Consider the following 27,801-nt stretch of genomic DNA (forward strand, 5'->3'; position numbering starts at 1 on the left):
AGGAGGAAAACTAAGCAAAGTGAATACTGGCCAGGGGAGTTGAAAAGTCCCAGGGAGCAGGAGACACAGAAGTGACCCTGCCATCATGAGGAGCGCCCCCATCCCACCCCTGCTGGTGCCATGCAGAAGCACAGACAATACCACTTTCAGTAAATCATGACGGATCCTGAATGCCCAGTTTTGTCCCATTTTCAATGGGCTGTGGGCATATTGCTCAAGATATAGTCAGACATTTGTGCTGGGTTCCCAGCTACTCAAAGGCTCAACATTGAGTGCTCTCTCAACTATATAATGGAGTCTTTGCATATGTGATTTGGATGGAGGCTTATTTTTTCCAAGATTTCCATAGCTAATCATAGTAGAGGTGACCTCAAGTGTAGGGCGGACTATTGTCCCTCTTCACCCCTGCAGCCTTTGAGTTATGCTGAGCTTTAGGAGTATCCAGGCAGCACCTAATTCAATTATTCGTCTGACCCCTGCCGTCTTTGATATTGGCCACTCCTCTAAGCTCAGTAGCTACCAGGGGCCTCCCACAAGCCTGGCTGCTCCAGAGCCTCTATAGTGAGTGGAGAGTGCTCACCCCATTCCTCCACCCCTAAATTTAAGCCCAGGGAATCCAGTACTGCAGAGCCAGGAGGCTGCACTTGTGGAGATGCCTTTGTGAAGCACCCTGTAGAAGTCCCCATGCGGAGTCTTGGGAACACTGGGAAAGAAAAACTTGGGGTCATTTAAGGGCTGGTGTGGTCATTTCCTTAATCATCTGTGACTGGCAAGGGCCTTGTTTTCAATAAAGCTCCGAAGCTTCCTTGGCTCTTTATCAATCATAACAAACAGCTAGAATTTATTGAGAGCCTTCAATTTGCCAAGTGCTTTCACATGCTAACTTCCTTCACCCTCAAGCCCAATACCCATTTTTACAGATGAGAAAACCAAGGCTGAGGCTGAGGAATTGTCAGTACAAACTGGACAGGACTACATCTTCTGCCCCTATTTCCTTTCTCTTGTTGGATGTGAGTGCTATGGTTTTATACTCTACAAATTTTAAAAATAGATTAAGTCCTCGATTTAGGACAGTTTTGAAAAGCTAAAGTGCTATGTGAGTATATTTATAAAACATTCCTAAAATGACAAAATTCTAGAGAAGACCAAGCACATAGTTGCTGGGTATTAGAGCTAATGGGGCTAAGAGGGAGGTCCATGCCCTGGGACCATCTGTGTCTGAGTGGCAGTAGCAGCTACAAGCATCTAACCATGTGTGCAAAATGACCCAGAGCTGAATACATTGTGCCAACATCAATTTCCTGGGCTATAACCATGTAAGATATAACCTTTGGTGGAAATTGAGTGATAGGCCCATTTTCATTTCTATTAACTCTTAACATATCTCAATAAAAGTGCTATTAACTCCATTGTGTGGGACACCAGTACTACACCCAGGAAATGACCAGGTCTCCACATACTGCCAAAGCAGTACAAACCATGCAGCTTCCAGGGTCTGGGAAGGGAACAGAATCTAGTAGAGATGCCAGGTTCTAATACCAATCAGATGTGAGCTGAGACTTTATTTACCGTTTTTATGGGAAAGTACTAAACTAAGGGTTGAACTTCTGTGCTCCAACCCCAGGGCTGTAGTTGAGTACCCAGAGAAAGTTTCTTAAATGCTGTGACCTCCTCTGTTCCCAGCTGTCAAGTAGCTACGTCATCTGCACCTGTCTCAGGAGGCATTCAGAGAAGCCAGTGGGAGCCAGTGAGATTGACCAGCAAACAAACCTGATGACCTACACAGTAGATAGAACTGAATCCCAAAAATTGTCCTCATTTTTATAAACTCTTAACATATCTCAATAAAAGTGCTATTAACTCCATTGTGTGGGACACCAGTACTACACCCAGGAAATGTGCTGTCGCATGTGTACCTGAATACACACACATACAAAATAAAATTAAGAAATTTTAATGTAAACAAAATGTTAAAATTCCTGAGGGGGGGAGAATCTAGCAAGAACACACCCTGTCAAACTTTTTTAAAAAGAGTTTTTAAAGTTTGTATTAAACTGAGTATGATGGCTCACATCTTTAATCTCAACACTCAAGAGGCAGAGACAAAAAGATCTCTGTGAGTTCAAGGCCAGCCTGAAGCTGGAGTTAATGGGTGATTGTGAGCTACCTAGCATGAGTGCTAAAAACTAAACTTGGGTCTTCTGGAAGAACATCAAATTCTCTTAACCTCTTGAGTCTTCCCTCCAGCCTCAACCCCACCACACTCAGCACAGAAAGATGTGTTGCATTTTGTCTTGACCACTAGTATTCCCATCATGAATATCTGTCCAGTCCCATGTCTAATCTTCATGATGTAGTCAGACCTACTAACAGGTGGCCAGGCAACAGTAAGTATTCTTTCTTATTTTTTTCCTGGAGTTGGTGATTTTTTTTCTTCACTCTTATTCACTACTTTGTTGAGATTTGGGCTGGCACTAGTGATATTGATATACTTGTTTCTTTCCTGTTGCTGCAACAAAACACTATGACCAAGACAACTTAAAAAAAGGGAAAGTGTTTATTTGAGCTAATGGTTTAAGAGTGTTAGAGTCCATGATGATGGAACAAAGGCATAGATAGCATCAGGAACAGCTAAGAGCTCAAGCAGGAGGGAGGGAGGAAGGAAGGGAGGGAGAGAGGGAAGAAGGGAAGGAGGGAGAAGGAGAAAGAGAGGGAGAGAGAGAACGAACACTGGGAATAGCACCAGTCTTTTTGAAACCTCCAAGTTTGGCCTCAGTGACATACCTTCTCTTACAGACCATGCTTCTTAATCCTTCTTAAACCATTCCATCAACTGGGAACCAAGCATTCAAAATACATTAACATATTGGGGTTCTTGTTCAAATCACTACATTATCTGAGGCCACTAAAGGACTTGTCTTTTCCCATCACATCTTTCAGAATTTAGGGTAGGCCCATTCCATGTAGGTTCATTCCTCTACCAGATCAATCTCTGAGCTCCCACAGCCTAGAGTCATGTGACTAAGTCCTCCCTGACAGCCTGTTTTTCTGAACTGCACATGATGCCTACATAGTGGCCAGTGTCACAGACAGTGTAGACATAGGCCATGCCCTAAGACATAGAAATTAGACACAGGAGTCTCCAGCTTGTTTCTTTAGAGGTACTAGTAGTTCCTGTGTTAATCTCAGTGTCGGTTGTTTTCTGTCTTGATTCAGTCAGTGTGTTGACCAACTAGCTGTCTAATATTTCTTATTTCAGCCTTTTTCATTCTGTGAAATTGAGATCCTCTGGACTCCAGTTCTAGTCTCATTACTGGTTATCTGTGATTAAGCCATGATAGCAGAAAGGCAGGCATTGAATGGAAGAGTAGAGACAGCATGCGTGTGACTTCCACTCCACACAGCTGGACTTACCTACCCAGCCCCAGTTGCCCATATTGTACCGTGCCTCTAATAGGGTGTGTGAGAATATCCTTCCCTCAGCCCAACCTCAGTCAGTGTTTAGCCATTCATGGGGGCTGCTTATCCTAAATATAAGAAAGTAGAAGGAGGCCTCTTTGCAGTGATCCTCAACAAGGTTAACATCTAGGTGCTGTTTGCTATTCTCTGTCTGCTTGTATCTAGAGGAGGAGAGGTTGTAACATAGGGCTCTTACATATGGGAGAAGATGGCAAGTGAGAGGTGCAGACTTTAGAGCCAGAAGGGTTTGGGTCTGTTTACCAGTTGACCAGTGCTGATTTACCTTACTTTAATAGACAAGTTACTTTCCCTGGCCTAGCGTCCTTCCTGAACTCCTTTAAACAGTGGAGATGGTAACTGGACATGTGACCCTCTTGGCATCGTTACAGTTGCACAGGAAGCCTGTGACTTCTGCTTCTCCTTTCAGGGCCCGACCTGGCTTCGTTTAAAGTTTTTATTTACCCAAGGTGGAGTTTACCCAAGGTAATCAGTTGGGACTGGTTGGGATGGGATTATAGCTGTGCAGATACCCAGTGGAGACATTCCAGCTTGAGGGTAAATGAGAAGAGTTGAACAGAACTGTATTCTTGCATTTGGATTATCTAAACCAGCCCAGACCATGCTCTAGCAGGCTGTTGTGGACTCTTTCTTGCTCAGACACCAGTTAATGGACAAATTGTTGCTGAAACCAAGGTCCTGGCTGGGCTTTTACCATGGCAAAGCACATCAGCCAGCCCAGCAGGGCTGTCCTAGGTTGTTTAGTTTGGGAAGTTGAGAAAATGGTGAAGATTTATTTGCTACTTGTTTGCTTGGTTTATTAGTATTTTTGTTGTTGCTTTTTGAAACAAGGTCTCACTATGTAGCCTAGGCTAGCCTCAAACTCTCTATGCTCTTGCTTCAGCCTCCAGAGTACCAGGGTTAGTGGCATGTACCACCATCGCTAGTGGAAGCTTTCCTTTTGAATAGTGTAGAAACTCAGCTAGAGGTATATAATGCTGTCATTGGCTGAAGCATCCCTAGAGACTAGTCACCAAAGAAGAAGATTGGGGCTACCATGTGACAGTAGCAGCCTGTAGCAGCCTGGCCACTTGTGCAGTAGTGTAAGTGCTGCAAGACTCCACTGAAGTTACATCTCCCAGGGAGGCCTGCAGAGAAGCAGTTATTTCCCTAATACTGTGCAAGTTTAAAAACCTGAACCCTTGTGGGGCCATGGTGGCATATGCCTTTCATACCAATACTCAGAAGGCAGAGCCACGTGAATCTCTATGGGTTCAAAGTTAGCCTAGTCTATAGTTTGTTCTAGGCCAGCCAGGCTACATAGTGAGACCCTGTCTAAGCAAAAAGAAAAATGAAACTAAACCCTACAGTTATGGAAATTGCCCAGATTTCAGTGATTTCTTTTGAACTAATTCAATAAACTTGTTCCAGTATCTCATGTTTGTCATGTATGCACAGCATATTAGCCAAACTATCCCCAGGCCTTGCCACTATAGGGTCACCATTATTGATGTTTACCTGTGGGTTTTGGTAACACCAATAATAAAAACCCAGAGGCAGATATTGGGGTACAACCTGAAGATCAGAAAAGCAAAGCAGCTAAGTCACTAGAGAGCTCTTACCTCTATGAAATCTTCAGACTGAAAAAGAACAAGTTCCTGTCTCATCCTACCTTATATTCCTTTCTAGTACTGGGATTAAAGGCATGAACCACCGCTGCCTAGCCTCTATGGCTAACTGGTGTGGCTGCTGGGCTTAAAGGTGTGTGCCAACACTGCCTGGCCTGTATGGCTGACTAGTGTGGCTGTTTTACATTCTGATCTTCATGTAAGTTTTATTTATTAAAATAAAAATGAAATATCACTACATTTCCCCTTTTGTATAAAATAAAAAGGCTACAACTAATATAAGAAAAACTTTATATAGTAAATACAATATTTATATACAATATATACAGGCAATAAATATATCAACAGTGTCTAGTCCATTTGCATTTAACAAATTCAGAGAAAATACTCCATATCTATCCTATCTTGGTGAGTCCAAAGTTTTGTATCTAATTTATTTTCTATTACAAATGGCATTACTATCCAAAATTATCTTTTGATATTTCTCAACCTTATATACTTTACATTTCCTTAGTAAATTTCTTTTCTGAGTCTCATAAACAAAGAAAACTATAACTATCTAGTCTTCCACTGCTTCAGAGACATGAAAAGGAAATATTAACTGGGTAAGCAGGAAGTACAAGCAGGCAACTTCCAAAACTGTTAAAATGACAGAAACAGCTGGCTGCCTGAATAGTTACCCAAAGTTCCTCTGCAACATAGGGGCATCCATTTTTGTCCTAAAGACCTAGCATATTTAACGGACGTCGTATTTTCTGTGATGCAGGTTTTCTGAAGGACTGTCCCACCTTGTCTTAGCAAGGTTTTGTCATCGCTCTCTTTTGTGTCCTGTTTGTCCAGTTGGACAGCATATCAAGGCAAGGGCACTTTCTTCCCCAGTGACTTACTTTTGCCACCAAGAAAGTAAACTCGATGTGGAGTTTCTTCAATGCCCATTGTCTTCTCTGAAGTAGATTGGTGCTGCCATAAGCAGGCATGTCTCATTGTCATTTTAAAAAAAAGAACCTATGTTACTAAAACATCTTAAATATCATATTCTGTAGATCTCTGAAGTGTTCGAAGATGATATATCTATTTAAAATATATCTGATTGACTTTGAAAACACACCTAATGTGACTACAAGTTCTCTTGTAATAGGTAACTAATTACTAACCTGCATTTTCTTATCCTAAACAGTTGTAAATAATATTTTCAAGAAATAGAAATTTGCATTACATTATTAAATGTATTGGCAAAATATCTTGAACAAGATTAGAAAGGTATATACAAAGGTGTGTTTTTAACAAAATTAATCTCAAATTTGTATACAATATTCAAAAGTTCAATCCAGTGTAAAATATTGAAAACTAGTAGTTGCTTTCTAAAAGTAGATTCAATAATTTACCTTTTTATCTTATCATATCTATATCCTTCCTTTTTTCTTTTCAAAGTAGATTCTACCCTTTTATCCTATCATATCTGTATTCCCCCTTTTTTTCTTTTCAAACCAAGAACTGTGACTCTCATCTCCTTTGTTCAACTTTCCTCCTGACAATAACCAATAACAACTTGTAACCAACCCCTTAAACAATGAAAATATTCATTATCCATTGAACAACTAAAAACTACCCACTCCACCTCTTGGGAATGTGGGCATCATATTCTTAAATTTGCTTCCTGCTGTCTGAGGGTGATGGCATCTTTGGGAGATGCTGAAAAGAACATGTTTGGTTACTTGTCAAGCCCTGAGAGATGTAGCTTTGTCATTTGTTGTTCAGACTCTGTGTAATAAGAACGTGTGGGGCTTGTCTCAAGTCCTGTCTAGAATAGTCTGTGAGGCTGGATCGTCTCCACTAACCACTTTGAAATTGTTCTGAGCAGTTTTTCAGTCCAAAAACTGATCTTTAGATGGTGTTTTTTCAGTTTAATGGTGTTATCATAGTCATTGTGGGGCCCCATCCTCCTTTTGGAGACTTCTAAGGTCACTGTTAGGCGTGCTCATGGTTCACTGCAGAAAACTAATAGATATTCAAACCCAAAATCATGAACAGGAAGGTAGATAAAACCTTTTATAGAATTAGTTAGTACTCTATGACCATTAATATCATGACAAAAAGTTTAGAATAGATATATATTTATAATATATAAGATTTATAAGATATATTATACTAAATATATAAGATTTATAAGATATATATGTTATAAATCTTATGCCTTAAGAAAAACTGTTAAAAAGTTGATTATGAAATTAGTGGTAATAAAGTAGTTCTTAATTTTTTCCCTTCCCACATCGGGTGGCTCATCTGACATGAGACAGAGATTTTGGATTTAATTTTAATAAGCATGCTTGTGTTTAGAGAAGGAGAGCCACACTCCAACTCCAAAGCCAGCTTTAATCTTTAACTGAACTAGGAATATAAAAGACCATTTGCATTATATGTCTATAGAGAATAGCAGAAACAAACACTTGGGAAGATTTATGAAATTTTATTATGTTGGAAATAGAATATATCAATAGGCCAATTTATTCTTTCTTTTGGGATACTTTTTCTGAATAATTTGTCCCTTTTCTTCAACTATCTCATTTGACAAGTGGATACCTTTATTCTCCTGAAAAGACAAAAACAAAACCTTTTCCCAACCTTAAATTTGGAGAGATTCTCTTTTGGCAAGTTATATCTGATCAAATGAAACACATTTGTTAGTTTTATAGGTTAGTTTAGATTAAACTGCCTTGGTGCTTAGTGAATTATCATCTCTTCTCATTAAGAAGTGTCTCTTATTCAAATCGAATCTTTTTCAATTTTGATGGCATTCATAGCTTTTCTTCTCCTGTGGAAACAAAAACAAAACCCCTTCCCCAATGCAGCACACTTGTCCTGGTTTCCATTCTGAGGTAGATCTGTTCTTAAAGTATATCAACTGATTTAATTCTGTAGCTTTTTTACTATCCAGTATTCTCTCTCCACAACTGTGTTCCTTTTTCATTAGCATTTAGAAAATTCAAAGTTAATAAAGCATTGTGCAGTCTATTTTTAGTGGTGTATATCATCCCTTTCTGTTTATTTAACATATCTTTTAGAGTTCCATTTGATCTTTCTATAACTTCTTACCCTGTAGGATTGTGTGATATGCCTGTAATAAGCTTTATATTAAGAAAAAAACTGTTTCATTTTCTTAAGAGACATATGCTGGACCATTATCTGTCTTTATTTGTGCAGGTATACCCATGATGGCCATAACTTCTAGCAAATATGTGATTACCAAATCAGCCTTTTCTGATCTCAGAGTAGTTGTACATTGAAAATGTGAATATGTATAAATGGTGTGGTGTACATTTTTTAGTTTTCCAAATTCTACAAAATGGAACACATCCATGTGCCAGATTCCATTCCTTTGCATACCCTTTGGATTACTTCCTGCAGGTAGTGGTGTTTGGTTATATAAAGAACAAATAGAGCATTTCCTTATAATTTCCTTGATTTGTTGCCATGTAATGGAAAAGTCTTTTTGTAAACCTTTGCTATTGACATATTTTTTATGAAATTCTGAGACCTTCAGCACATTTCCAATCAATAATTGATTGATTTCTACAGGATCTGGCAGACCCATATGGGAGCAGATGTGTATTATGCATATGAGGTTATTCCTATTCCTGTTTGTATCTTGTAACTGTATAAATAATAAAGTCAATTCTGTATCATCTGGTATAAATTCAGTGGTCTCAATATGCAAAGCAACTCTTTCTGCATATTGCAAATCGGTAACTACATTGAGAGGTTCTTTTAAATCCCTTAGTACCATGAAAATACCATATAATTCTGACTTTTAGACAGAATCATAAGGGCTTTGATCCATTTTGCTTAAGTTTTCTGATATGTAACCTGCCTTTCTTGATTTATTTGCATCAGTATAGAATGTAGGGCTTCCAGTTATTGGTGTATCCTGTGCAATGCAAGGAAGGATCCAGTTAGTTCTCTTTATAAGTTGAATTCTCTTGCTTTTGGGATAGTTGTTGTTAATCTCTCCCAAAAAATTACTACAAGCTCTTTGCCGGAGTTCACTTTCTTCCCATAATTTCTCAATTTTATCATTATTAAAAGGTGCTATAACTTTTGACAAAGTCTCAATTTTCCTTTTAGAATTTACTCAGAGACCTTTTTTATATTTTACTCAGTTTATGTGGTTAAAAGATCCATTCTAAGATAATATCTTCCCTCTGCATTAAAATTCCTATAGAGGAATGCTAGGAGGGTAATATGATCAGAATGCTGTTAAGCTTCAGATCCACATGATCCACATGTGCCTTCTGTATTTCTCTTTAACCAAAGCCAATTCTTTCTCAGCTTCTACTGATAATTCCCTGGGACTGTTTAAGTCCTTGTCACCATCTAAGGTTTTGTTTAAATTAGTCAGGTCACCTATCCCAATAGTGGACCATAGCTGGGAAATGTCTCATAGCAATCTTTGGAACTTATTAAGAATATGCAATCGATCTCTCCTAATTTTCACCTTTTGCAATCTAATTTTTTTTGTAAACCTATCTTATAGCCTAAATAATCAATAGATTCTCCTCTTTGTATTTTTCCTGGAGCAATTTGTAATCCCCAACAAGACACAATTTTCTTTATTACTTCAAACATTCTTTTAAATTATCTACATTTGAATCATATAGCAAAATGTCATTCATATAATGGTAAACTATAGATTCAGGAAATTGCTTATGTATCATTTCCAATGGCTGACTTACAAAATATTGGCATAGGGTGGGACTATTTAACATTCTATGTGGGAGAACCTTCCTTTGATATCTCTTGGCAGGCTGAGAATTATATAAGTAGGCACTGTGAAGGCAGATTTTCCTCTGTCTTTTTCTTGTAAAGGTATAGTGAAGAAACAATATTTTAACTCAGTAACTATAAGAGGCCATCCTTTAGGTTAATAGGGAAGGCAAAGAAATGCCAGGATGTAGAGAACCCATTGGCTGAGTCATATTATTAACAGCTCTTAGATCTGTTACCTTTCTCCATTTTCCATATTTTTTTAACAACAAATAAAGAATTCCAAGTGTTGGTTGATTCTTCAATATACTGAGCATCTAGTTAATCCTGTACCAGCTGTCCTAAAACCTGCAGTTTCTCTATTGTTAAAGACCATTGCTTAACTCATACAGTTTTGTCAACCATTTTAAAGGTAGGGATATTGGTACCTTTGAAATATCAGCAGTTGTGCCCTGTTCTTGTACAATCCTTGTACTGAATGGTCAGTGGCTCTTTATAATATCTTGTAATGTTTTTTCCAGAAATATACGTTAATTTATGGCTTCTTTCTAAGATCAGGAGAATATTAATCTGAGTATTCCATTGCTATGTTAACCACATATGGTTTTAATATTCCTCTCTGTCCTTCCTACCCTGTATATTTTGTGCTCTGCTCTAACTGAGATAAAGTTCAGATCCCTAAAAACTGTAAATTTATATCCTGAAGTGGCCAATTTAGATGTCAAGATTCTGATGAAATTATTATTATACTCACACCTGTGTCCACCAGACCTTCAATGGCAATCTCATTTATTTGTATTTTTTTAATTTTGGTCTTTATTCATTTACAGAAGTTTACCAAAATATTTGCTTTATGGTTTCTTCTGAATTTTTTTTGTTCTCTTTTCTATAACTGTTCTATTATCCAGAGAAGTATGGTTTCTTACAATAGGCATTAGGTTCTTTAATTGCTCTGGAAAGAAGTTTCCTCTATTATTACAGGAAATGACTGAACCAGATTTGGCACAGGTCCCTGGGAGAGGCTCCTCACAGAGTTTCCCAACTATAAGGATTACCTTGAATATCCTCATTGACCTACATTCATTAGTCCAATGCTTACCTTTGTCACACTTTCCACATAATCCAGAAGGGAAGGGCATTCTGAATGGATTGTTCTTAGGAAAAAAAAAAAAAAACATTGTTTCTAAGAATTTCTTGTCTAAAATCCCTTTTAAGGTGACCTTGTTTGCCCCAATTATAACATTTGACATTTCGATTTTTCCTCAAACCTCAGGAAATCACCTCTCCTATCCATACATTATCATGGTGATGAGATTCAATGTTAATTATATCTCAAATCTATTCCTCCAAATGTGCTGACCTTGCCTTTAACATCCTAATTATCTTTTTGCATAGAGAACTAGCATTTTCAAAAGCCAGAGATTCAATTATTATTTGTCTAACTTCTAAATTTGGTATCATTCTCTTTACTGCTGAAGTCAATCTTTGTAAGAAGTCCATAAAGGCTTCCTTTGGGCCCTATATAACTTTTGTAAATGACTCAATTTTCTTTCCAATTCTCCAATTTTGTCCCAAGAATTCAAAGCTGCTGTACGACATAAATTCTGATGTGACCATCATATACAGCTTGCCTTTCTATAGTAGCATAGTTTCCTTCTCTAAGAATTTGGTCTTGGGAGATTTTCCTACTTCTAGCTTTACTCCATTATTCAATAATCTTAGTCTCTTCTCTGAACCAGGTACTCCATTGTAAAACACCTTTAATCAATTCCATCCAGTCTTTAGGGATAATTCTATCACAAACTGACCACGAGTTTAACAAAAAGTGAATGCATGCCATATGAGACTATTGCTTCTTTGAATCTCCTTAAATATACCATTGGCACAGGAGTCTAGTTAGCTGTAACAGAGCCTCTGCCATTTGGCAATTCCTGTAAGATTATTGGATATATTATGATTGTTTGTTTGAAACCCTTAGGTTGTTCCTCTCTATTCTCATAAAGCAACGCTAAAATTGGTTCTCCATTAAATTCCCCTGTCTGGCTTTGAATATCTCTGTGATCTGATTTATTAGGTTTTTCTAAGACCTGTATCTTAGCACTCAGATTAACCAACTTTTCAGTGATAAGACAAAAATGATAAAGCTGATAATGTTTACAATTGACATTATATAAATCCCATCTAAATTAGATATCCTCTCATTTAATCATTCTATATTCAAACTGCCTAGCATATTATCATAGAGACTCAAATCCCTCCTTTGTAAAGCATTTTCCTATTTTTTAATTGGGAAAATATTCTCTCTTTTAAATAATTCCTTCCTTTAAGAATTCCCAATTGTTTTATCAAATCTACCAATAATGTTGATGAAGATGTGAGGCTGATTGCTGCTTTGTAGAACAGTAAAAGCCTGACTGGATTTCAAGGCAGCCACCTAGTTTGGCAGCAGTCCAAGAAGGGGGTTCAGGGAGAGCCCACAACCTACGGTGGAGAAAAACAGAGAGGGTGGGGAGGGTTGTCTGAAAAATGCACAGGAGATTGTTCTGGAAAAGAACATGTTGGGGGGGGGGGATGGGAGCTGCCTGAAGGCAGAACAAGCAATCTAGAGTGGGTGAGTCCTGTAGTGTTTGGAGCCCAGGTGCTTCTGAGGATTGGGTAGCAACTGGAAACTGTTTCAGAGAGGCTACAACAGGAAAATCTTAAACTAGCTCAGAGGCTTGGGGGAAAAAAGAAAACTTAGCTGGGTGGGGCTGGAGCCCCAAGTGCAGCTCTGGGCGGGGGCACATGCAGCTCTGGCCTGTGCTGGTGGCTAAAAAGCCACAGGCAAATGGCCTTTTCATTAATTCATACCCCAAACCTTGGGTGCCAATTGTAACCTTAATAATAAAAACCCAGAGACAGATATTGGGGTACAACCTGAAGATCAGAGAAGCAAAGCAGCCAAGCCACTAGAGAGCTCTTACCTCTATGAAATCTTCAGACTGAAAGAGAAGAAGTTCCTGTCTCATCCCGCCTTATATTCCTCTCTAGTGCTGGGATTAAAAGTGTGCATGCCCACTACCCAGCCTCATGGCTAGCTAGTGTGGCTGCTGGGATTAAAGGTGTGTGCCACTACTGCCTGGTCTGTATGGCTGACTAGTGTGACTGTTTTCCATTCTGATCTTCAGGCAAGTTTTATTTATTAAAATACAAATAAAACATCACTACCCTTTTCTTCATTTAATTTGCACAACCACCTCCGATTTAAGAGCTGTCATTATCTCCTACAATTCTTTAAAGTCATAAAATGAGTTACAAAGAGGTAAAGAAACATAAGATCTCTTAAATATTAGGAAGTAAGGCTGGGATTCAAAGCTGGCAAACCTGAAGAAGCCATAAACTTGTCTTCTTTTCTAAATAGCCTTCTCAGGTTGTAAGGCCTGGGCATGACAAGGAAGATAGAGCAGAAGTGTGAGGCCTTTGGGATGCTACAAAGAAAAAGACTGGGGGAAGGATCAAATCTCTAATAGAAAATTAGGCATGGTTGAATTCTACTTGGAGTCCCACAGAGACTACATTAGATAGTATGGAGTTAAAGGAATCACATTTCTGCTGAACAGAGTTGCCCTTGAGAGGATTGTGAACTTAATTTTGTTAACATTTAATAGTATATATAGTTTCTTTTTTATTTCATCCTTATTTATTTTGTGTGCATGTATATGTATGAATGGGTCTACACATGCTGTAGCACACATGTAAATTAAATCGAAATTTATGGAAGTCAATTCTCTCCTTCTAATATGTGTGTCCCTGGCATCAAACTAAGGTCATCAGGACTGGCAGCAGGAGCCTCATCTAGCCTTTTATATTCAGTTTCTTAAAGGGCAAGATTAGCAAGTTAGCAAGGAGAGTAGAATGTTTTTATATCCTTACTGGATCCTGGCCCTTGCTGCTACCCTCCCTGAACCTCTTAAATTTTGTATAATGTTTGCATTTCATCTAAGCTATAAAGTACCTATAATGTCTGTAAGTTTCCAAACACCCATATGTTCCTGGTTTTCACCACAGGTAGGACAATATCTCTTAGATGATGTTGTTCTATAAGGAAATAGGCACAAATGCAGCTCATGACCTTGGATAGGAAGAGCAACTTCAGGTATCCTCCACCTCCTAAATATCCTGGATGGTTCTGAGCAATCTAGTAACCAGTTGTAAGATCCGTGGACACTGTATGGCTGAATGGAAATAGAGTGGCTCTCTTGCTGGGAGGTGCACCAAACCTACTGGAGTAAGGAGCAGATGGTAGAGGGGGTGCAGATGAATTGCCCAAGACCCAAAGGGGCCAAAGATGGCAATATTGTCATTTTGAATATGCTGTGTAAGTACTTGGCCCTCTAGGAGGGGGAAAGTTAATCAGCCTAGGATCAAGTCATAAACCCTGACAACTGCTCATTCTTACTTCCATAAGACAGCCTTAGGCATAGACAGCTTTGCTGCCACTTGCCCTTCATTAGAACATCTCAAGGGGTGCATACTGATTCTTCTAGAAGCACCACGGTTCTCTCCCAACAGATGTAACAGGACTGATTATAGACGCTTTTCTCCTGTAGTCCTAAAAAAGATTCCACATTCCTTCAGGAAACAAACCTCAGGACAGCCACAGAGGAACTGAACTCCATTGTATAGGTGAAACATCTAAGGCCCCAGAACCCACCTCTACCCAGACTCAGGGAGAGAACAGGCAGGCCAAAGCTGCTGGCTCTCAGCTTGGCTTACATAACTCCTGACTCCTCAAGTCCCTGGAAACTGAGGCCAATTCCCTGGAAGATCATTCTGTTCTCTCCTGTTTTTTCAAGAAGAAAGCCAGCCTGATCACTGGCTCTGAAGACTGTGTGAGAATGTCCCGTTTCCTTCTTCCACAAACTGAGTGCCTGCCTTTATGGCCATTGTTTAGTTCAGTTCTCTTTGGACCTGCCTGGATCTCGTAGCTCTATGTATGTTTGGCTTGTATTTTAAAGAACTTTGCTTTATCTTATATATACTCTCCTCTGTTCCCAAAAGGAATATGATGACTCACAACAAAGAAAATAAGCAATGAAGTGAGCACATTAGAAAGACATGAAGTGAGAAGCAAGGAAAGGAGGCAGAAGGATGTAAGCTTGCCAGTGTCTGTGTTCACAGAGGAGGCATCAGATTCTTTATTGCAGTATCCCAAAAGCAGAAGCAATCCTACTTCAGGTAGTTGAGGGAAAGAGTAATAAGGTAAAATTTTCAAAACATCAAACTTCACTAAAAGTTGAAAGATGCCTTTCCCAGTACTAAAAGCTGTTTCTCACAAGAGGCTTGATATTAGGGACTTTAAATACCCTTGCAGCAATGGAAAAAGATTTTTTAGGCTGTGTCTTGGGGTAGTGAGAATGAAGGAATCTGACTAAAACATCCTCAAGGAATGCCATGCTGTCTGGGACTCTTAGCTTTCCTGGAGCCTCACTGTGTTCCAGGTGAAGTTGGAGCATCACTGTGGATGTGGCTCAGGTGGAAGAATGCTTGTGCACCAAGTGTAAAAGTGCACCAATGCTGGCCTCATTCCTCTGTTCCACATAGACTGAGCATGATTCATGCCTATAATCTAGCACTCAGGACGTGGACACAGAAGGATCAGAAGTGCAAAATAGACCAACCACAGCTATATGGTCAGTTTAAGGCTATCCTGATGCTACTTGAGGTCCTGCCTATAAATAAATACATGTATAGAAAACACACTTAAATTTTTTTGTAGCAGCTATTTTAAAGTAGAGGATCTAATAGGCTCTCTAATACGCAATGCAAGAGTACAAGGTTTGGAGTAGCTAGGTAGATACAGAACAGGAACATCTATGTACCAAGATACTTGTATAGTATCTTTCCCATGCATTCAGAGGAACCATGTACCACCTCCACAGTCACCATTGGCACCTGCCTATGGGAGTAGCTCTGGCAGCATTAGTACCTAAACAATGGCTAATCTGAGGCCCTAGCTGCAAGAGGAAATAGTCCTTTCCAATAATTGCTCATTTTGAGTAGGGTGGTCAAGTGGCTACAGCCTCCTCCTCTGGCTGCATATGGCATATACAGACTTGCTCATCAGACCTTGTATTTACTCTGTCACCTGGTTGAGAACTGGAGAGGCAAACATGGGTGACTAGGTGGAGGTTGACCGGAAACTACAGGAACAAAGGACTGTTCATCTGCTAAAGAGGAGGTGAAGAAGGAAAACAGTCTCTTCTGCATGGGTCTCACTATTGATGGGGACAGAAGACCACATGCGACAGTGGTAAAGCAGAGCCCTACTGCTTGGTCTTACTGTGGTAAAAGAAGTGATCCTTAGAAGAGATGGCAACTGTCTAGATGGACAGGACAACCAAGGCCATGGCAGTTTTGTTGGATGATTCCTACTGAAAGAGCAGTCCTCCCTGGGGAAGCTTCACCTTAGCTCTAAGATAGACATGGCTTCTTCTGAGCAAGTCAAACCTCAACATCGAAGAATCTTTGTCTTGCCGGTTTTAGTCTTAACAAGAATAGAACAAGCTTCTGGAACAAGACACAGTGGAGTCAGGAGAAGTGGCCTTAAGTGAAAACACAGCTGTGGGGTTTACAGACTGCACTGCAGGGAGGCGTCATCCAGTGGGAGCGGCCAGCCTCACTATAGACTTTCCAACACTAATGAATTGGGAACTCCATGCTGAAAAGGGTTTAGTTTGAGGATTCCTGTGCCAGCAGATGGATGTATTTTTCTTGAAAGACCAAGGTGCCAGAACTCTTCATGATTACGTTACTGGAGCGAGGTCCTTTTTTGTGGTTTGTGAAGTTGAGCGTCAGGACTGCAAGATTCTCTTGCTCTTTCTTACTCTTATTTTTTCCAGGTCAGAACCAGAGCTTGGAGCAGGGAGGAAAATCCTGCTGAATGAGCAAGTTCTTTCTTAAAAAGCTCTTCAAGTCCAAAAAGACTTCAGTGGACTTAGGAGAAAGAAATTTAATACATTGCCATAGAATCACTGTTAACCAAGTTAAAGCAGAGCCCACAGCATCTTTGTCTTATAAAAGAAAGCAAAGAGGAGATGGAAAAAAGAAATAATGCTTAGGAAATCCAAACCAAACAATGAAGACTAACGAAGGGAAACTAAAGATCACTTCAAAGAATGTGAAGATTCCCTTCTAATAAGATTTTTCAATTTAAAAACCTAAGCTTCAGGTGGGAGGGACTTTTCTGTTCCTTTCAAGTTTGCCATAAATGACATTCTCTAAATGTCCCTGTGTAGGATTGGCCACCTTCCACTTAAGGAGCAGTTAGATACCCCACAAGACCTAGAAACCGTGGAGCATGATCATGGGAAGCTGAGAGGCTTCCCAGACTGCTCTCTGACCTGAGCTTGAACTTGAGTCCTAACAGCTAGCAAATTGAAGCAAGCTCAGCCTCCAGGAGAACCTAAGGTGGGCTGAACCAGAGCAGTCCTTGCCAGAAAAATACTGTTCAACTTATACCCCTGACCTCTGTCTTTACACCACTGTGAGGGAACCATGATTACTCTTCCAAATCATCTGCTCAGACTATCCACTCTATCCTGCCAGGGCTGCAAGTACCTTTAGGGCCCAACAAGACAGGGAATCTAAGACCCTAAAGGAAGTCCCATATTTCCTCAGCCAGCTAGCTAGCCTTGTGGCTCCCCTGTAGCCACCAACTGGAATGGTGCGCTGCTGGTCTCTCTTGCCACTCCACTTAGAGCCCAAGAGGCTCAACAACCCCAGCAAGACTGGCACCTCACCTTCCCAAAGTCTGTGGAAAGGTTTTCTTCCTCATCCAAGGGTTTTAGACTTTAACTTAGCCTTGGTCCTATGGCCAGATGACTTGCCCACCCCCATCACAGAACCAGGACAGTAGAGAGTCCTATCACAAGTTTGTGTTCTGCTGCCCACAGCCTGCTCCCCTTTGTAGTCTCAGCCTGTTTCTGGAAGTAAAAGGCTCTTTCATTCTCTCTCTTTCTCTCTCCCCATCCCCCCACTCTTTCTCTTTGAGGCAAGGTCTCTACATGAGAGCTCTAGAACTCATCATGTTGACCAGGCTGGCCTCAAATTCACAGAGTTCTGCCCGCCTCTGCCTCCTGAGTGCTGGGATTAAAGGTGTGCACCAGCACACTCAGCAGCTCTTCCATTTTCTACACAAAGAAGACTTGCTTGGCTTTTGTCAGGATGGCAGGTACAAGGCCCCTTTCAAAGCCTCATTCCTGTGGCAGAGGCCTAGAGAGCAGCCTTGTGAATGCCTGGAGGCTTCATTTCACCTCTTTCCCCTTCACTAAGTACCAGGGATGTTGTTAGCTAGAAAGTGTCCACCAAAGAAGCCCCATTCCCTGCAAGAGGACTGACCAGCAGTTAGTGCTTCTGTTCCATGTAACAGCTGCTTCAGGAGTGGCTGCCATTCTTGCAGGCTGACTTCCTGCTGAGTCAGTCCCTGCAGGGCCCCAGGCTGGTAGAGATGACAGCAGCTAGGCCTCTTTATGCCCTGGCTAAGCTTGCTGTGGGAGGCATCAGGAAACACTGTTCCTCTTCAGGGTATTGACACGATAGGAACATTTTCTTTCTTCCCTGGGTATTTGGGCCCCTAGTTTCAATAGAGCTGGTTTTTGTTGAGTGTCTCTGCCTGGATCTCCTTTGCTGTAGTTCTTCTCTGTTTTCTTTGGGCATTCCTTTGCTTGCTCTCTGGCTGGGAGGCACTGGTGCAGCTGCACTGACCTTTATGCTCAGTGGACACCCTGTCCTAGCTGTGGACCTCAGCTAGGTCACATCTCCCTTCTTGAGCCTGTTCCTAGGACAAGACACTATTGGAATTGATGTCTGATCAGCAACTGAAAGGACTGTGGGCCTGCCTTAGCATGTCAGGTCTAGCCTGCCTCTTGAGATTAGATTTGCTTTCCTGTAGAATCCCTGGATGGGCATCTCATTAGGAAATGCCTACCGGTACTGCCTCTGTGTCTGCTGCAAGGATTAGTGTACTCATTGAACCTTGCACCTGTAGGCACCTACACACCTGTAGGCATACCTATTGGCTTGGCTTCTCTGAGAAACAGCATGTCACTTTCCTGAGTGAATTTCAGATCTTCATAGAGCAGTGCCCCCATGCTGTCCCATCCCTACCTCTCCACTTTGGCTTTTCTTTGAATATTTCATTACTTGTCCATCTCTAACACAGTCTGTTGTCTGACCACAGCTCTTGGTCTCCCACCTCTCTAGAGTTCACAAACACGTAGGAGGCCAATACATCCTAGTGCTTTGCAATGTAGTATAGACCTCAGTTCTGCTGCTTACTGGCCAGTATGGGTCTAATATTTACCAAATCTCTCAAACATAGGGTCGTGTGAGAATTTAATAATCACATGAAAGATTATTAGAACAGGTATACTTATTAAATATTAGTTTCATACATAACATCTGTCACTCAGACCCCCTTTTTCTTTTCAGTTGGGCTTCATTTTCCTTTCCTGTCTGTTGGCACTCAAGTTCCCTGATCTATCTCCAGCCATCTGTTGCTATATCATATCGCCCTCCTTTGCCCATTATACATCCCTCAAACCTTTCTGGAAATATCTAGCTTTGAACCAAATTGGCTTTCTTCACACTGCTGCCAAGGTTGCAGAGGGTGGTTCACTAATTCCAGTGTCTACGTGCTCCCCAGCAGTCCTCATGCTTGACCCCGTCCAGTTTTACTATGAAGAAGCTTCAACCTTCATCCTTTCCTCAAACTTCTGATCCTCTCACCAAACTCTCCATTCCTTACAGATAATTTGGCACAAAACAGAAACCATACTAAAATGTCCCAAGTCCTCCTTGTCTGGTCTACAGATCTGTCTTCATCCCTGCTCAGTCTTTCTGTCTTGCAGTAGAGAAAGGGGTCTTCAGTCCCTGGTGATCTCAGAAACAACCAGTCTTTACTTCCATCTCTGTGTGTCTCCTCTCATGCTATAGTCACACCTTCTTACAAAGGTTGTCACTCTCAGATACCCTAAGCTCCTCATTGTCCTGTCCCACTGCGTTTCCTTTTCCTCGTCCCTGCAGCTGCCACAGTGCCACTCTCAACTCCGTTCCTTGCCTTCTCACTTTTCAGTCTGCTCCCACCACTTCCCGTAGATCCAGTGGGGTCCCTGTTATACACAAGTATAACAAACTGGCTTAACTTTTCCTTCCTTAAGACGTATTTTCCCCTTAGCTTCTTTAAGACATTAATCAAGACCCACAACCACCCTTCTCAGTCTCTGCTCCCAGCTCTTTCACAGAGGTGTTTCTCAGGACTCCACTAAGATCCTTATTTTTCCACACTCTTAAGACATTCTCATCCACTGCAGTAAGTTGTCATCTTACAAGATGAAACCTACAGATATTTTACCACCTGGAAATCTCAGGACTGCATCTCTAGCAGCCTTCTCACCATCCCCACCACAAGAAATAAATCAGCAACTCCAAATGGGACCCAAACTCTTCTCCTAAGCCTGCCATCCCTTGTTGCTTGTGGAAATAGCCACACCATCTGCCCTGCTGTCTGAGGCAGAGAATCTTTAACAGTGTCTGTAACACCTCCTTTCCCCGTTCATATCCAGACCAGCAAAGTTCCATGATACTGGCAACAAGTCAAGAGCATGGGTTTGATTTAAAACTCTGGTCCTATTGTGCTGTGGAGAGATTACTTAATGTTTTGTTTGTGTGAGTGTATATGTGTATGCACATGTGTATTTGCATGTGTGTGTATGTGTGTGTACATGCAGATCTGCTTGTATGTGGAAGTCAAAGGACAGTCTCAGGGGTTTGTCCTCAGGTGCTGTTTATTCTTTGTTTCTCACTATCCTGGGACTCAAGTAAGCTACACAGGCTGGCTATTGAATCCCAGAGATCTGCCTGTCTCCACCTTCCCAAGTCTATTACAGACATGTTCACAGATAATCCTGGAATAGCTGGCTATCGAATTCCGGGGTCTACTTGTCTCTACCTTCCCAACACCATTACAGATATGCTCACAGATGCACATTATGCCTTGCTTTTTAAAGTATGGGTTTTGGGAATCAAACTCTGTTCCTTCTGCTTTTAAGGCAAGTACTTTACCAACTACTCTATCTCCTTAACCCCCTCAACTGAGCAATCTCCATAGCCACACACCCCTCCCTCAACAAGATCTCTATATGTAGCCCAAGCTGTTCTTAAAACTGTGACCCTCCTGACTCAGATCCTGAATATTAAGACTATAGGCATTTTTCACTGAACCTAGCTAATTCTTAATCTTTCTCAGCCCCAAGTTTCTCATCTATTAAAAAGAAGTTATGACAGCTAATTCAAGTGGTTGTCATCAGGATAAGGGAAAGCCTTCACTGGGTATGCATTTGATAAATATGAGTACCCTGTTCAATAACTGAGTAACCCTCTGTCCCCACCACCACCACTCTAAATTGCTGTTTCTGTAGTTTCCTGACTTTGGAGCCTCTCCTGAGATCACATTTACCAGTGTTCCATGGCTGAGGACCACAGTGTCAATTTCATCCCTCCTTTTTCCACCTTTGGGGCTAGGAGTCCCGTCACATGGTTTGATGTGTCTTGCTCTAAGCTGTCTCTGGATGCCCCCCATCCTCACAACCCTGCCTGAGGTCCAGACCTTAGCTCTTTAATCTGTCATGATGGCCTTTCTCAAAGCCTTTCTCCTTCAGCCTCCACTCACATCAGCCCTTCTCTACCTGATGGCCAGGTGTCTCCTCTGACCCCCGCTGTGGTTTCCTTCCTGACACCCCTGCATGCAGCTGCCCTGATCAGTTTAGCCCCTTTACCTCCCTAAAGCAGCCTAATAGCTCCTCCTTTCACGAAAACAGAGGGGAAAGACATAAAACAAGATTAGAAGCATGCTAGTCTTTGCTCAAAATCAAAGTAGTACTACCTTGTCATGAAGAACCTGGACAAAGCAGATAAAGTGGAGAATCCCAGGGCACCTCCTATTGTGCTGTTTTCATTTCTTTCTCTCAACCCCTTGACGCAGTCTTTGCAGTTTCCATGTTATGCAGTCAAATGTGCAGCCTGCTTTAGCCATGCATCCCCAATTTCCCAGGTTGGTGAGAATTCTTCATAAACCATCGTAAATATGGCCATCCGCTCTCCCACATGAACTGTAGTGGAGCCTATCATCATCTCCCCACCCCTGCCACTATTGATGATCCTATTAGAGCCACTATTGATGATCCTATTAGAATCAATGCAGTATTAATAGTGAGGCAAACAGCTTCCCAAGGAATCCTTTCCCCTACATTTCTGATCAAATTTCTAAGCCACAAATCCATTGCTTAAAATATTGAGGCAAAGGATAGAGTGTAGGTTGGTTTTTTGTTTGTTTGTTTTCGTTTTTGCTTTTTAGTGGACAAAACCAACACAGTGCCTCAGCTAGAAAACGGTAAATGAAGACAAAAGGGCAAAAGGTTGCGGTTGTGATTAGTGTATTGTTACAATTGATTTGCTGCACAGTGGGTTATTTTGCTTTTTGGGAGGAACATTCTTTTTGATACAGAATCTCAGTAGGTAGCCCAGGATAGCCTTGAACTTTGGTCCTTTTGCCTCAGCATCCCAAGTGCTAGAATTAAAGGCAAGTACAACCATACCTATCTATTTTTAATATTTCCTTGTTTTTTAGTTTGTATTAATTATACAAAATAATGAGTTCATTTTGACATTTTTATACACATATATAATGTACTTTGATCATATTCATCTGCCATCACTGTGTCTTGTCCCCACTCCCCTAACCCTTCCTCAGTAGAAGCACTTCTGCTCTCATGCCTTTTTCAATTTAGATTCTATGTATGAGACAAAATATATTTGTCTCTCTAGATCTGGTTTACTTCATTTAATATCCATTTCCCTCAAATGACAAGTTTTCATTCTTTTTGTTGTAGTTCTTTTTCTATTTTTCATATATACATGTACATGTACACATGTGGGTTTATGTGTGGATGGGTGTGCATACATGTGGAGGTTTGGGAATCATACTCATTGCTTTTCCACTTGGTTTTTTGAGGCATCAAACCCAGTGCTCCCTGATATGGTTAGTCTTTCAAACCAGCTTGCCCTGGAGATCCTCGTCTCTGACTTCCCAGGATTAGAATTATAGGGAACCAGCTCCATTCCTCACTCTTAAACAAAGAGTGTTTTAGCCACTGGGGAATCTCCCCAGCCCTCACTCTTTTTATTGCAGAATAAAACTCCACAGCATGGTTTGTGCACATTTTCTTTATCCACTCATCTCTTGGTGGGCATCTGGGCTGGTTCTGTGGACGTGCTGTGAGGAGACTGCTGCAGTGCAGGTGCATGCACAGGTGTCTGTGCTGTGAGGAGACTGCTGCAGTGCAGGTGCATGCACAGGTGTCTGTGCTGTGAGGAGACTGCTGCAGTGCAGGTGCATTCACAGGTGGCTGTGCTGTGCTGTGCTGGCCTTGACTCCTCTAGGCGTGTATCCAGGGTGGTAAGAACTGGACCATAGGGGAGTATGTTGTTTTCTTTTTCTTTTCTTTTCTTTGTCTTTTTTTTTTTTTTTGAGGTGCCTCCATAGTAGCTGAACTATATTCTTTTTTTCTTTTTTTCTTTTTTTTTAAATTTAACTGAAATAGAGGCCTGGTTAGAGCCAAGGTATACTCTGTAGGAAAAGCATGCCTTTGACTCCAGTGAAGTTCCTGGCTTTGTGGTGGTGAAGAAGAATTTGTTTCTGGTTTAAATGTTCATCTGGGTCAGTAAGAGGACAGACCATTCCCAAGAGCATGTTTTGCTCTGAGCGAGAAAGGAATTGTCCAGTGTCTAATGGTGCAGATCATTAGCTGTGCTAACAACCTACAGGAAAAATCATAACAATGTATCCCTAACACAAGTCAGTGTAGTTACATTTTCCCTGGTGATTTAAAAGCCTAGGGAATTTGTAAAGATAGTTACTGGCTGCGCATTTGGAAATGCTAAAGCTGCCTCACAGCCCTGAGCTCCAGCAAAGCAGGTAGTAACACTGCCTGAGCTCTGTGAAGTTCTGTATTCACCTGAGATCTCCTTGCCAACATCCTTAAAGAAACCTGGATTCCCGTTCCTTTCTTCATCTTCAGTAATGGGGTCTCCAGGACAACATGTCCCTAACCAAATTTTGACCTTCCTTCCCTCTTAGAAGTGTAATACTTACCTACCTGGTTGTTCAGATCAAAGTCTCCTTTCTGTCACCGTATCCATCAGCACATCCTGTTGGTTCTATTTCTAAAACTTACTGCCTTTTAGATCTCAGAGTCCATTTCTCTCCGTCTCGCCTACCCAGCCTCCAGTCTCCACTCCTACTCCCTCAACCTCAGTAACAGCCCCGTGTGGGCTCCCATTTCTCTCCTCTTCCTGCAGACAGCACAGTAGCCAGTCAGAAGGGTTTTCCCAAACAGAACTGTGGTGACATCATTCACCCCTTTCTTAGAGCAGATCAGGAACCTCCCTTTGGTGTTAGCACAAAGGTCAAAGATTCCAGTATAGCCAAGAATGTCCTACATATTTTGCCTGGCTTCCCCACAACTGTGTCAACACCCACTGTGGTCCTTAAATCTATTGGGCTGAGCTTCACTAGCCCTCCTTCAGTTTCTTCAGCTCCTCCTCCAGGACCTATACATATGCTGTGTCTTCTGCCAGGACAACTCTTTGCTCCCTTCACCTGTGGTCTAGTCACCCCTCCTTCCCACAGCTCTGTTTTGTCTAGATCAGCCTTCCCAGAAACATGGTAAGTTGCATTTGCCCCAACCCCACAAAGGTTTTAAAAATTGTCTTCAATTTAAACTTCTCCATATACCTGGACATTCCTTAGTATAGAGGTTTAATTGTTGTCCACTCCTATGAAAGACTGCAGGTTCCACAAAGGTGACTCTTCATTGTTATAGTGCTCCTGTGTCCTCTGCTAGCTCAGTGTCAGCCACAAAAGGTGCTTCATGAATACTGGTTACATGCCCAGTGCATAAGATGTTCATGGTGACAGTCTTTGTTGACAGCAGAGTTCCTGTGAGGTGTGGACTCTTCTGTCTAGGGGAAGAGGTTGAAGTTCTCCACAACACATTCACTGGATGAAACTGGTTTTGATTTCTTCATTTCATTGAGCCAAAACTTACTTGTTTTTCTTTTCTTTCTTTGTTTAGTTGAAGCTTGCTTTTACTCTGGACCATGAGACTGGAATGCCTCAAGGATGTCATATCTATGAGTACCGAGACAGCAACAAGTAAGCCACCCACTCAACGGGAAGCATCACCTAAGCATGCTGAGTAGCTGAGGCAGGCTTTCTGTCTCAAACTTTTTGCTACTGTGTGAGAAAATGTCTGACACACACACACAAAATATTTTCCCCACAAAGTCTCATTTGCCTTTAAATATAAATAGAAAAGAACTTGTATAGGGGCTGGGGCAGTGACTCTAAGTACTTACTGTGAAAGCATGAGGACCTGAGTTTGAACTCCTAGAACCCACATAAAGCCAAGTTCAATAGCACCATCCTGTAACTTCAGTATCCCTATTGTGGGACTGGAGGAAGAGAGAAGAGAGTCCTTGACACTCACCTGCTAGCTAGCCTGGTGTACAGAGAGCCCCTGTGTCAAACAACGTAGAAAGTGAGAACCACCATTGAAGTTGTCCTCTGACTTCCACATTTGCCCTGTGGTACACACTTGTGGACATTTACACACAGAGCACACATCATATATACATACATGCATCATACACACATAAAAGTAAAATGTGTGAGAGAAATAGCAATGAGTAAGAAGTGTGTTTGAAAGTGAGCTTTCCTTTTCAGGCTCCACCCTCCTACCCACCCACCCCATGCTAATCCCTTGCTTATCAGATTCAAGTATGGCTTTGTCCTTTGTTGTGATTCTGCAGTCAGTGCCCCCATACTTACTGTTACTGTGGTGATCATATGGCTTTTATAGTTGAGGGTGTCTGGTGTGCACAGATGGGAAGTGGTGCTAGCCCTGTTAGAAAGTAGGCCCTGACATAATTTTAAAGTACCTTTTCTCTCTCTCAAAGACCCTGACTCCCTGAGTGTGTGTTGTTAGAGAGTCAGGGACAGTGGTGGTGAGTGAGGCAGAGGGAATATGCCTTGACGATGATGGTGTGGTGGTAGTGATGATGATGATGATGATGATGATGATGATGATGATGATGATGATGATAGCAGCTCACATTGAACATCTGCTCTATGTTAGACTTCTGGGGACTGGCCTGTGCCGTTCCTACGTACCCCTCATAACAACCTGAAGAGTGTTTTTTATCATCATGCACTGCAGAAACTGGGGCCATGGGAACTCTGACAGATCACTCCCAGTAATTTGCATACACAGTCAGCTTTAACTTTTACACTGGGAAAAGGCTAGGTAGAAGATAGTTGTTACAACTCTGGGAAACCATATTCAATAATGAGTAGTCCCAGCCTGGACCTAAGAACAGTGTATTCTGGTATTGTGTACCTATCCAAACTATGTAGTCTTACGTAGTTGAAGGAACAGGCACCTGCCAACAGAGCCATCCATTTCCTCCCAGAAGTAAAGAGCATGCCTTCCTCAAAAACTCACTGCTCAGATCTGAGCAGAAGATAGGGTTAATGGACTACATTTGTACTCAGATCACCTTCTAGGTGTCGCTGCTATGTGTTTATCTTTACTCAGATGCTGTAGTTGCTATTGCATAACCCCAAATCCCACCACATGAATTATAGGAATGTCAGCTGGGCATCCTCAGTGCCTCCATTTCCTTCTGGTATGGTGCTAGGTCTAGAAGGCATTTCCAGTGCATCTCAAAGCCATTGTATTCAAAATACTATCTTGGTTTCTTACTGTGCTCAAGTGATTCAAGTCAATCTGGGATTCTCTGGAGCCATGGACAAGATAGGAGAATTTAGCAGATATCTGGGTGGCTGGGCAAGCTTTCTTTGGGAGTAAGACATGTAAGCCATAAACAGTGTAGCACCATTGTGCTTCCCTCTCCTTGCTCCACACTGTTCTTCATACCTTGCTCCTGCTGATTGTCAGTAGGTGACAGCTCTAGCATGCAGGCTGTAGCAACAGAAAGTTTTGTTCAACCCAATTTTGGCTCAGCTCTCTGCTGTTTGGAAAGGCATTTGCAGAGTTCTTATTTCGTAGGAGAGGAGTACTAGCTGTCTTTCTTTCAAGTTCATGTCTTAGAGGTACCATGCTCAACATTGACAACAGCTTAGGTTGACTTTGAGTATGAAAAATTAGCCAAACTCTACATCCTTATCTGACCTTAGCCCCCAGCAGAATATCATTTAGGGGGTTGTATGTATATAAGTCAGTCTTGGTGCCCTGCAAAGCTTGTCAGAGGAAGCATCTATGGAGGAAATCATACAGGAGCCATGACCTAGAAAGTATAGCTATCAAATGATTCAGTACACCTTTTGGACACTCGCTTGTCTTTAACCCACCATGGGGTCTATTCTCAATTCCCTGAGTCTCAGGTTTCTTTGTCTCTTCAGTGGGTGCTCTCCTGGGCGGTCATGCTGACCATGTGTCTCCATCCTTGAATGTGTGATACCCACAGCATCCTTCTTTCCACATCCCAGCAGGATTGTCAACATGGTTGCTTGTTTTCTCAATGCCAGCATCTGGATCTGGATCCAGATGTATAGCTAGCAGGGCAGTGATCAGAGAAGAGGCTGACAACTGACTGTAGTGCTGGTGGCCTCAGTTATGTGTGATGCACTCTGATGAAAGCACTCTTCCCAGCATGTGAATTGTGAGGTGAGGCATGGAGGAACCCATGAGCCTGACTAACTCCCTACCCTTCCCAGGACTCTACCCTGTGAGTGTTCTTTTTTTATTATTATTATCTAGAATGCCTAAGTCCAAATATGGAATAGCAACAGTTAGGAAATGAAGGTACTCAGAGCCCTGGCCCCTCAGAAGCCCAT

General features: G+C 41.5%; 1 protein-coding gene across 4 annotated transcripts in view; it reads left to right on the forward strand.

Moving 5' to 3' along the window:
- Dis3l2 (DIS3 like 3'-5' exoribonuclease 2) overlaps nt 1-27,801 on the forward strand; it is a 346,237-nt gene that overhangs the window by 290,765 nt on the left and 27,671 nt on the right. For all 4 annotated transcript variants that reach the window (XM_050123104.1, XM_050123107.1, XM_050123105.1 and 1 more), the window contains one exon: nt 25,019-25,098. In XM_050123104.1, the coding sequence (XP_049979061.1) occupies nt 25,019-25,098 (80 nt within the window). The remainder of the gene's footprint in view (nt 1-25,018; nt 25,099-27,801) is intronic.

The sequence above is a fragment of the Alexandromys fortis genome, unplaced genomic scaffold (genome assembly GCF_014885135.2).
Source record: "Alexandromys fortis isolate MF-2015 unplaced genomic scaffold, M_Fortis_MF-2015_v1.1 scaffold_213, whole genome shotgun sequence".
Lineage (NCBI taxonomy): Eukaryota > Metazoa > Chordata > Mammalia > Rodentia > Cricetidae > Alexandromys > Alexandromys fortis.